The 12,266-nt window shown below is 41.5% G+C and overlaps 1 protein-coding gene across 6 annotated transcripts in view; it reads right to left on the bottom strand.

Annotated features, from left to right (window-relative positions):
• The window catches only part of ARHGEF28 (Rho guanine nucleotide exchange factor 28), a 126,437-nt gene that overhangs the window by 89,857 nt on the left and 24,314 nt on the right, over nt 1-12,266 (bottom strand). For 4 of the 6 annotated variants that reach the window (XM_055790960.1, XM_055790964.1, XM_055790959.1 and 1 more), the window contains 2 exons: nt 7,915-8,062; nt 5,797-6,090 (listed from right to left, as the gene is read on the bottom strand). In XM_055790960.1, the coding sequence (XP_055646935.1) occupies nt 5,797-6,090; nt 7,915-8,062 (442 nt within the window). Of the gene's footprint in view, nt 1-5,796; nt 6,091-6,863; nt 6,977-7,914; nt 8,063-12,266 lie in introns of those variants that run through there. The other 2 variants (XM_055790961.1, XM_055790963.1) reach the window with 2 other exon arrangements.

Raw genomic sequence — 12,266 nt, 5'->3', positions numbered from 1 at the left:
GGCACTCTGAGTTACACAGAGCTGAACCAAACACAGTCTGTTTTAAACATTAAGTCAGTCCTTTTGTTCTTCCTTGCACTTGAATACTTTCCTATGTCCAAAACAATAAACTAAAAACAAATATTTCTCTCTGACAGAAATGCCTAAGCCCTTTCTGGGCTATGAATCTCATTCATTTCCTGGAAGGAGACTAAAAACCTCAGGACTTGCAACTTGAAAAGCAGGGGGAGACATCAAAACTGGCTGACAAATTCCAGCTTTTCCTGGCTTCGTACTTTTATGTATTACTGTTCATTTTTTCGTTTTTCCTTTAGGTATGAGATCATTTATAAAGCCATCTTCTGTGCACCCCACCACTGCAAAAACACACACAAGTGGTTTTGTGACTAGACAGTGGCTGCAATGCACAAAGTTAAGTATATGAAAGCCGAGGGCTGCAGTGACATGTCCCCTTTCCACTAATTATCTGCAGCATCCCCCTTTTCTTTAATTAGTACCCATATTTATCATACCTTTATCAACTAACACTCAGAATGGTTCACTTCTGGCATCAATGCTGCAGAAGACAAGGAAGAGATGGGGTGGAGGTTTAAGCTCCATCACAAAGGTGGACTTCAGGGAGTCTAGCCCCAGCAGTTTTAGCAGCAGGATGATTAGAGAAGACTCCCATCCACCAGCTCCATGCAGTAAAGGGCACACATGGTGCCACCACCTACACCATCAGGTGAAGTTTCAGTTGACTTTACTGCTCAGGTGACCTCAACAAAGACGCAAAACACTGTAGATGTTTACTGTTAGGAGAGGGATATTCCTCACTCTTTTGTACTACAGCCAAACATTCCCTCAAGCTGTCTGTGTTGAGCACCACTGCAGCACTCAACATCAAGCAGGGACAGCCTCTCAGCCAGAAGCAGAGAGCAGCTCTCCAGCTCACAGCCAACCCAAGGTTAGTCAGACCATCACTTCATACCTGGTCCCTCCTGCAGCAGAGCAGGCTCCTGAACCCCACTACTTACATACTGCCTTCAATAGGAAACTTGATCTTTTGTATCTCTTACAGTATTTGCTCTGTTGTCACTCTGTGTATCACCACCTCCTCCATGTGCTCAGGGGTTTTCCCAAAAAGCCCCTTCATGGTCAGGAGGATCACAAACTTCTTCTCTCTGCTATTATTACCACTTACCAGGAGATGATGATCATACACTTGCTGAGGAACCACAAGTTGAAGTACGCTTGCCAATATCTTGTCCCATGCCACATGTTTCTTGGTCCGCAGCAGGCACTGGAAGCAGCATTCTCTGCTTCCCGATGCCCAGGCTAGCATCCTCCTCCCTCTGGCCTGCACAGTTTCCAAAGGGGCAGAATCCTACACGGCCAAAGATTGGTTTGTTCCTCTAACCCCCACCTAGCCTGTCTGACCAGAAAAATATTACCTCCCCTCACAAATGTCATCACACCTAGAAATATTTATCCGCTGCTCCCAGTGTTTTCCTAATTCCAGGAAGAAGAGACACTTTGTCCCCCTCTCCCTTTCCTTCCACAGGAAAAAAGAAATCTAAAATTCCAACCAAGGAAAACACACAGACAGAATTTTCTTTAATTTAGATCAAAAATATGACATGCATCAGCCAGTTTTCAACTGATGCAGCTTAGCAGGAATGTGTTCACACCAAGTGGGAACAGTAACAGGATTTACAAAGAAAAGGGCAGCGAGAGGGCAATAAAGTAAAAAATGCCACAGAAAATGGAAGAGTGTTCCCCAAAGGCAAACTATAAAGCTGCGAGGCTGGGTACTTCACGCCCCAAGACTTATTCGTAGAAAACAATTACAAAGCATTTATGAAATAAAACAGAAATTCTCCTTCTTCATGAAAGAGAATTAAACAAATACAGACATTTTCCCCTTCCCTATGACCCACAATTAATTCTCATAATTCAGGCTGTAATTTTATTGCTTCTACTAATAGCCTTAACCCTAAAAGAGCACTCTTTCTCTTGAAAATAACTGTAAATAGCGGCAAAGCTGGTAGCAACTGTTCTTGTGTGATTACCAACACAGTTAAGTCACCCAGACAACCTGAACTCACTCTCCCAGCAATGCCCTTAACAACTAGACAATGAGATGCCCTCAGCCTCCTGTGCATGAGGTGGATGTCTTGCAAGGTCCACGTTCCTGTGTTCCTGCTCCCCCTCCGACAGCCAGGGGACATAAGCCTGAGTGTGTCAGCAACAAAAAAGTTACACTGAAGATGCTCAGCCTATGGTTCTTGGGGGCTTCCAGCCCTAAAATATTGCCCTAACCTGATGGTAATAAGAGAGAAAAGGTTACTTGGAAGCATCTTCTCATCCAGACTAAACCGCTTCATCTTTCTTTCTTCTGTTGTTTGCTAAACTGAAATACTGTGGGAAGAGTCTCTTTTTTTTTTTTTTTAGAGCAGCTAAACAAGTAATTTGGCTTAATATTTAATACTGATTATCTCTGTAAATTGAATAATCCAATTTTCAGAAGGAAAATACCCTTTATGAAGGTGCAATCAAAAAAAAAAAAATCAGCTTCCCCTGTCCCCCTTCCCTGCTGCTCATTCCCACTTCTTCAAACCCACCAACGAATTAATGTCTAACCCCAGCACCTCTGTTGGGTCCCCAGTTTCCTCCAGCAGCAAACTGCTTGTGGGCCAGGTGATCTCAACATCTGACCAGTCTGTGTGAGTGAGCAACTCCTGACACGGTTGTCACACAGGCATTTATTACAAGTGAGGATTACCAGAAGGTCCGTGCTTTCTTGTTTCTGTTGTTGAACTTTAAATAAGGTGGCTAACAAGTCCTGACCTGTGCAACTGCGCTGAATTACTGAATTATTTGTCCCTAGACAATCCAGGCTCTCTCTTTATCCAATCCTTTTCATACTTTATAAAGGGAATACAAACAGTTTTTCTGAATACCAAAACTCCTATGAATAAATTACTCTTCTGTCTTTCCATCAAACCGTGTGTCTCTAAATCCTCATAAAAATGAATGAGGTCCAAAAACACCAGATGGTGCAACGATTTTCTCCAGCAATGTATCACTTAAAAGTATTTTTTTTCCAATAAAAATAGTCCAGCAGCTCTGAAAACTGACAGAATCTCACAAGCATGAGGTCCTAACTAGTGATGGATGATAGCAACCACATCTTTCACAACACTGATACTAAAAAGAACATCCTGACACTGTCAAGATGCCATCAGACCTTTGGGCCAAAGAGTTGTAGGCACAGCAAACACTGAAAGAAGGTCTCATCCTCTTTCTAAATGCTCATAAATTCCCCACTCCTCACCCATTTTGATCTTTCGGAGCATGGGGAAGAAACAGAGTGCTGAGATAACTCTTGATCACCTCATGGTGGAATATGATGAACCTTCTCCTCCCTCCTCTTCTCACCTGTGCTGAGACCTGAAGCCCCCCTGCCCCAGGCCATCCCCTTCTCCCCCCCTCTCCTTCCCCTGCACACACGGGACTCCCTCAGTTGCATGCAGCCCTCAGCTGTGCTTGGCCTCTTGGCTTTGGGGATAAAAACACAGCAATAGGGACAGCACAAGGAAGCAACACGAGTCAGTGCTTCTCAAGAGCCAGGTGAAAGGAGAATACAGCTGTAAGAAGAATAAAACCTGTACATCCACAAAAGAGAGAGAAAGGATACAGGAGCCAAAGAAAAATGATACAAACTGCTTAGAGAACACCAAAATAGATGTCAGGCCTGGCCCTGCTTAGAGAACACCAAAATAGATGTCAGGCCTGGCCCAAGCCTGGACCTCAGAGAAAGACAAAAGGAATGACTGACCTCCTTGGACTGAAGGAGAAACTGTCTGCAGTTTTTTGGAGACACCCGCCCCTCCACAAGGGAGGCCAGTAAGCACTGCCCAGGCAGGACTGCACTGAGAGCCCCTCACTTACCAGGCCCCAGGAATCTGAATCGGGTTTTATTTCTTTCAGAAACAAGGGCAGAGATCCAGCTTGTTTAGGAGCAATGACCAGGGTACAAAGGGAATTGTCACCTCTTCAGTTGCAACAGTGCCCATGAGGCAACTGCTAATGCAGCCTGCTTGTCTAACACATTAAGTGTTCACAGAAACTTTGAATAGCAACTGCAGCATACGTCCCTGCTTTTCTGCTGTATTCAAAATTGTTTATGTATAATATTTAAATCTGAAAAGTGAATGAAGTATGAAAAAGGCATAGAAACAAAAAATACAATTCCTATAAAAGTCTCATGAGGGCACATACTCTTTTCCATGTGTTGGAAGAGCATGGAAATGTTGCAGTACACCTGAAAGTAAGAATTAGCATAACTAAAAATAAAAAAAAATTGCTATTTGGATAGCAGTTGTCCTGGCAGACCTTACTACCAGTGGAGCTGATCTCTGGTACCCAGCTGACCTGACGCCTGACCCACCACACACCCAGCATAAACTTCCCCACATTTCAAGCGAGCAGGCACCCAGCTGGCTTTGCCCAAGCATCTCTCAGTACTGCTGGTATCCCAGCTTCTGGGCTGGGCTTCAACTGGTTTTGATGAAAAGCTTAGCCAAGTCTGTGAACAAAACTACAGCTGATTTCTTCAGGCTTTGAATCAAGGTCTTCATTGCTAAGATCCAACAGCCGTTCCAGCAGTTGAGTAATGTGAACAAATATTTACTACACACCAAAACGAAACAAGTAACGTGGTTTGGGTGGTTGGTTTTTTTCCTCTCCTGTCTAGGCAATATTTGAATGAGACTTGGTATTTGCTTTTACATCTCTTGAAAGAGCTGCTTACAAGGCAGACAAAAACCATCATCCTCCTGAGGAAGGCAGTAGCAGATTTCAAGCTATCTGTCATTAAAAATTATAAAGATTTAAGACGGGGAAAAAGCCCTCACTCAAAGAAATGGGCTAAGTGCTGGGGTTTTTTACTTCCCAGTGTCTTGCATGAAACTCTCTTTCAGTTTCGCTCATATGTAAACTGCCCATCCTCCAATTTTTAGCAATTTAAAGCACTAAAAGGAAAACAGCCAAAAGTGCCAAATTTTCAATGAAAAACATGTGCAGCCATTAAGTTTAACATTGTTTCCAACCTCAGCTATAAATCAGCTGGGCCTGCAAAAAAAATTACTCTTCAGCAAAACCTAACTACAGTTTTCTGTTTGCAATGAAACCTGAAACCAGGAAAATTTCACCTGATTTTGTTACAAAATTTTTCAATAGCATACCCTAATGTAAAGTTTCATGTATATTTTCATTCCACTTCCTTTACAATAAAAAAGCCACAAGTTGTTTTATGATACTCTCCCCGAAGAATGATCATAGTCATAAATAAAGCACAAACACTGACAGAGCCATGATATAAATTATGTTTACACTGTACATCAGAATGTCTACAGTAACACATTCTTCTGTTTTATGACCATCTCCTTTTTGTCTGTGTAATTAAAATATCTCACTTGGTTAGAATCACAGCAGCATTATTTCACTTTCAAACAGATAGCTCTTTAATCTTGCAAAAGCAGGGTCTTTTATATACAAAAAACTGCATTCACAGTGAGTCAAGGCACAAAAAGCTTCTGGAGAGACCAAATTACAATAACCATTATTATCCTTTTTGAACCTCTACGCACAAAGCAAATCTCTGATTACCCCTCTCATACTTGAACAAAGATTTATCTTAGCACAAAATAAAGCACAAGGGTTGAGAACCTGAGATAAAACGGCAAGATACTCTGCCCTGAACTGCACACCAAACCGCTGTTAAAAGCTTTCCAACTTAAAACAAAACCTTACCACCTTCTGAGAAGCTTCCTAGGATGTTCCAGGTCAATGGCAATTCTTCATGAGCAACAGCCATCATCAAATCATTATCCAGGGACTGCAGATCTTCCCTCCTTAGCCCAAACTTATCCAGCAACATCTTGTGACTACTGGCAGTGACACATTCCGCATGATCAACCAGAAAGCGAGACAACTTGCAACACAGATTCTCTCTGTAAGTGATGGGACAGCTGCCAAGGACCACAGGTGAGTATCCCCTTGTGTACATTAACACAGAGACAGAAACTGCTTCTTGGCATCCATGGCCTGTAATTATAATGTAAATTAATCACTAACATTACCTATGTTCAGAAAACATATTAGTTTTTCCTCATTCCCCACAGGATCTAAGAGTTGTGACTGCCCATCCAGAATTATTTTATTCTTCCCTCTAATTATACCTATTTGTCATAGGCCATCCACGAACCATTTCTAGTGATGAACTTGGATTCAACTAGACTGCAAACAGTCCATCTTCCCAATTATACTAACATAATTCTAGAACCAGTCTTTCTGGGTAAAGATTTTTTAACCACAATGGAAAGAAGCTGTAGGCACATCAGGATGAAATCCCACAAATAAAAAAAAAAAAATTTAAGAAAAATAAGATGCTCATGAAAAGAGAGGCAGAGCAGCCTGCAGCATGACTTCTGAGTAATATACTTATTTATTAACACCCATTTTGTGCCTACCAGGGTCTCCATGTAGGCCAAAACCCAGAAGCTTTTAATTAATGCACACTTCATGCTTTTGGCAGACTTGACAAAATGCTCTGTCAGCTCTTAACTTACAGCTGGGATGCTCGAAGTCCAAGGGAATTTCTCTCTCAAACCTCTTAAGCACCTTGTCCACCTCTCCTTCTCCTTTGCCATCTGAGTGAGGGTGGATGTCATATATCTAAAAGTGGTTCAAGCAGTACCCCTTACTGGAGAGCTAACCATGATGTACTATGAGTGCAAATCCAAATTTTCCAAAATATCCCTGAATAACTAACAAGCATATATGTAGCTTAATAACTGCAGAAGGAAGCATGTACTTACCAAATCTGCAGTTGTTTTCAAAGTGCTCTGCACTCCCTTCTGTTTAATTTGGCCACTATGAAACAACACTAACAGCAGCAGGGCTATATTTTAACCTCACACGCTATTTTCATCTGTTCATGGCTTCCACTGGGAACAGCAGAGGATTAAGTGCTGCCTGTAGCCTCCTGCTTTTATTCCTAGCCCAGAAAAAAATCATTTAACAGTGTAATTTCAGGCCTCTTAAAAAAAAAAAAGACTTTGCTATCCTGGAGTAAGCCTAGCATTGCATTTTCTCCAGTTGTAATCATGGCAATCATTTGCCTTTTACAGGATCAAAGGAGCCACCATGTAACAGCAGCGAACTTTCCCTTTTTACACTCAGCAGTTACTTTCAGACTCTAAATCCCTTTTAGAAAACAAGAACAAATAACAAGCAGATCCTATTGCACAGGTACATCATGTCTATAGCCACCTACTCACACAAATGAAAAGGTCACAAAGCACACAAGTAAGGGTGACAACCAAGGTTTATGTTACACCCATGATGAGGGCAACACCAAGGCAGAGCACCAGCTGGCAGGTAACACAAAACCCCCCTGCTTGCAGCAAGGCACCCCTGGAATGGTTTCCCTGACACCTCTACACTGTGTACAGCTCCAGCAGAGCTCCAAGCATTGCATACCTCCACCATGAGGGCCTTGCAAGCCAGGCTGATCGCTGCACCCAGGAAAGGCTCAGAAAAAAACATGACTTTTGCAGGTGTTAGGATGCCCAGGGGTGAATGGCTGTGACATAGAATTAATTCACATTAAAAATTACTCCATCCCTTTAATGCATACCCAACTATGCAAGCCCAGTAACACTGTCCACACCTGACACTGCTGGTTGTATTGCTACAAAAGGCAGGACCTGTGGTCACTCAAACTCAGCATGGATCATAAAGGCTATCATTCAGTTCCTGCATTTCCTCTAAAACAGAGTTACACCAAGTTGTCCAGTTGTGCCCAGCTTTGAAAAAGGAGTAGGGTACAGCACAGAGATGAAAATGCAAACAGGAGTTAACGCTCACCTGGAACAATGGACCGAAGAGTGCTGTCACTAACTCGCTCAGCAAACATTATATGCCTCTTCAGGGATCCATCATAAACAAAGTAAAACTCGGCATCCTCTGGGAGGTAAATATCTCTGTCAAATTTTGCACGTATAGTCACCTGTCCCTGAAAAATGAAAGCACCTTCAGAAACATCCAGTAAATTTTTCATCTCCAACAAATCCAGTGATCTATACTTCAGATGTAAGTCTATTATACTTTTCAACTTTACTGTACAGATCCAATAACAAATCTGCAGTTTTCTGCTTCCACTTGGAAAATAACACTGGTTTTACGCCTGCACAAGCAAAGGTGATTTTTAAAACTGCCTTTTAAATAATGTCTTTCAACTAATCCCTTTCATCCTGACCCATATTAATATAACTTTTATATTTATATATAAAATTATACATATAATTATACAATATGACTTTTTATTTTATTTTTATTTTAAATGCATTAGAATAAGCAAGTTGGTAAACCTGAGTATTTAGCTATTTACAAAAGCACACTTTGTGTTAAAAAAATGTAAAAATTTAAAACCGCTTGAAATTATCTTGGACTCAGTTTACAAAACAAAAGCACTGATGTAATTCTACAACTGACTGTGCTAGTTTTAGAGAATACCAGTTCCCAGATAGCTGCCCATGGGTTTCTTTATAGTAAATAGAAAGCAACCAGACAAGAAAAATCCATCACACAATAGCTTCAAAAAAGAACAGGAAAGAGATCTGAGAAGAAGCAAACAATAACAAATGTCTGACATGTCTGAGGGAGGAAATGTAGATGAAGTTGCATTTCCTCAAAGAGGAGGACAGTGTGCCTCACCACGGTCCCTGGATCCCACAGTTGCTCTAAATAAGACAGAATGCCCCGACATCTGGCAGAAACGGTGTTTTCAGGAAAACATGCTGCAGAAGAGTATCTCGGCCATCCACACGTCCAAACGATGCCTGCCCTGCCTCTATTCAAAGCAGTTACCACAGCACTGACTCCACCAGCTCCATAAACAAGTCTGGTAAAAACCAAAGCACGACATGGCAGCACAAAAATTTCCGTGGTTGAAAACCACTTATGCCCCTGATCATCCTGACCAGCATCCAGCTCCTTCCCCTGTTCATTACACAGCAAACACACTTTACTGCAGCAAGACTTGCTGCCCTACAGATCACATCTCCTGCCTTCCCCAAAGACAATCTCTCCTGTCACTTGTAATAACATGAATCCTGCATTTGGTTTCCTCTTAAATACAGACAGATGAATTGAACTGGGGATGAAAAGTCAAAGGCTAGTTTCAGGCACAAAATCTGCCTCTGATAGGATAGCTCCTTTAAGGATAGATGTAAACAACGTTAGGAGTCCAGTATCGAGAGTGAACATGCCTGTCATCCCCAGAAACTGATAAGGCACCTCCTTGTAGTAGCCTGAAGTGTTACTATACAGCTGCCAGGTGTTTTCTCCTATTTCTCCTTGGGTTTTGCACTGTTATACCCGGAATTTTTATTATTTTTTGCTATTATCAATTTATCATCCTTTTTTTAAATAATCCTTTTACGTTAGTTGTGAATAACCTGTTTTGTCTGTTGAGTGGAATATGGATGGCTATTTTGGAGAGACAGGAAGACGGTAAATCCCTGAAGACACTCCACAGACTGCTCCAGTGGATGTTCAGCTGACAGCAGCCTGGTACATGGGAGCGTATCAGAATTTCTTCCACACAGGCACTTGTGGCCACAACTCCCAGACCACCTCTATAATCTCTGGACTGCTAAGGCTGAGGGACTACACAGCCAGCCAGATTTGACATTGTCTTTGCACTAATTATGTGAAACAAGGGAGATATTTTGTGGCAATATTTTTCATTTCATAAGCCTACTCTTGTCAAAGGGAGGGGAATCAAGCTCGAATTGTAGCCATTGGCTTATACTGCTCATTTTTTAAAAATGTTATTTAGATGCAGTAAGGACAGAGGACTATCTTAAACTGATCACACTGCATAATGTAAAGGCATGAGGGAGAATTTCACAACTCCTTCTAACAGGTGAACAAAAAAAACAAAAGGGAAAAGATGGAGTAGAAAGCTCACCTATATATTATGAAAAGCAAGTTTTTCATAATCCACTTCTTACAACAATCCAGAAGAAGAAACTGCTGGTATTTAAGCAACATCTTACAGAAGGAAGGCAAAATGGTGACAAGATTGTATCTGGCCAAATAATTGATTCATTTGGAAAATCCCACATGATCCAAAAAGAGAGTTAAATTGTGTATTACTAGACAGCGATCAAAGATAACCAAGAAAGTAACTTTCACAGAGGAATATTAAGCTACACCTTTTCTGATACTGGATGGTTACTATACCTGGCATCAGAAACAGTTACTTCACAAAGGACAAGCTCCTATCAACTTCTCCAGCACTTCCCACTTGCCATCACATCCATCCAGTCTTCAGACGTTCTCATTTCACGTTGCTCAATGCCAACATCTTCTTCCTTGCTGCCTCTACTAAAACATGCATCAGTTTGCTGTTTGGATACCAAAAATGCCTTTTGCTCTAGCTTCAAAGTACTTTTTTTTTCCCTACCTACTCCTCTCCAAAATACCCTTGGTGCAGTTATGTCATCTCCCCCCCTTCTCACCACCTGAAAACTTTTACAATTGCATCCCACTACTGCTGGAATTCACCCCTACACTTTCATCCCTTCTTGTACATCCACTGCTTTGCACAACACATGTTCCATGTAGCCACGGCCCGTGCCAGCCATGCTCTGCCTGCCCTCTTACAGGACAACTCCTATTCCACCACAGCCCTTCTGGCCCCCTCATCCTCTCCTCTGAGCTACAGCCTGAACCTCACTGGCTTCAGATCTACACGTGGCAGAGCCTAATCTTAGCCTCTGTTTGGGAAGGCATACTTACTGTACCTTGGAGACACTAGTACCAACCTCCATGGAAGCTTTGATCTTTATAAGGTAAGATATGCTAGTCCACTCTTTGGAAAATACATGAAAAGATAAAATGATTTGTGCTAAAGGGAACACCATGGCTGTTCAAATTGTATCTAAAACTACATTTAATCCTGAATATTAAAGCATATCTTCCTTCAGCACCATCTTCCCTTAGCACCGAACTACATCTATTTAATGCCAGGTTTGAATGTAAAGCAATACTTCCAATAAAACCGTTAGGGATCTATATGCAGCAAAAGAAATGGTGTTCACAGGACACAGTGAAACCAGAAAGAAGAATCTCACACTATGTTTGATCAATTCCTTTCCTACATTTGCAAAAAACTTTTTTTCTACATTTTTTTACATTTTAATATAGTTATTGTACAGTTAACATAATTACTAGACAATATGTTGCACATGTAGCATTCATATACTCTACATCCTTCCATATATGCACTAATAAAAAAAAAAGATGCTGTAATGCAGCTAGACAATACCACAAAGAGATGTGACTGATGGAGAGCAGTGCACCCACAACCCATTTGCATTGCTGGCACAAATGTGTTTATTTGGCAGACCAGCCTTTCCCACTTTTATGATCACCTGCACTTCCCTCCAAACACTGCTGGCAGAGGCTCGTTCATTACACACATGAAAACAAAAATACCACTGAACTCTGAGGATGCTTTTACTCCTGCTGCAAGAGGTGTCCCCTCCATGTATGCCTATGCACACATCAAGGGTCTTTTCCCATTCTTTTTCACAGTGAGATAGCACTGCAATTAGCACCCTGTTCATTTCCTCCAGGTAAAGCTAACTTTGTTACCAGGACAATTTAATTATTTTTTCTTCTTCAAACAGAGATCACTTACAGTCCATTGTAGAAAAATCCTAGGTAGAAATATACTTAGAGAAAATTATGCATGTTGTGAGCCAGCCACCTCCAGAATTTGCAGCTGGAAAAGGCAGGATTCAGCCAGCTCATGAGCCAGACTAAATGCAGACTTTCAGTGTGGAGAAGGAGGAAAAACAAGATGAGGGAAAAGTCTGCCAGCTTATTTAGCTCTTTGCAGAGTTCTTGCACTCTGTTCTTGGATGTATGACCTTGCTTTTAGCTGCATTTAATTGCAAAGCACTCAATGACATTGACTTTAAACACGCTATCAGCTCTGCACACAGGCAATTCATTATTTTATTGAGAGCTGCCCATCTTACTAACAACAACTGTACATTCTTCCACAACTTTCATCACTGCATTGAAGAGCTTTGGGCCAAAAACCTCTCCCAAAGATGATACACCCCAGCATTTGTCACATGAAGGTCTGGGGAAGAAACTGATGCAAATAATAAAAAAAACGGAAAAAAAAACCCCACACCAAA

This window comes from Falco peregrinus, chromosome Z, assembly GCF_023634155.1.
Source record: "Falco peregrinus isolate bFalPer1 chromosome Z, bFalPer1.pri, whole genome shotgun sequence".
Classification (NCBI taxonomy): Eukaryota; Metazoa; Chordata; class Aves; order Falconiformes; family Falconidae; genus Falco; species Falco peregrinus.
The sequence above is the reverse complement of the archived record's forward strand: the minus strand, read 5'-3'. Positions and strand labels throughout refer to the sequence as shown.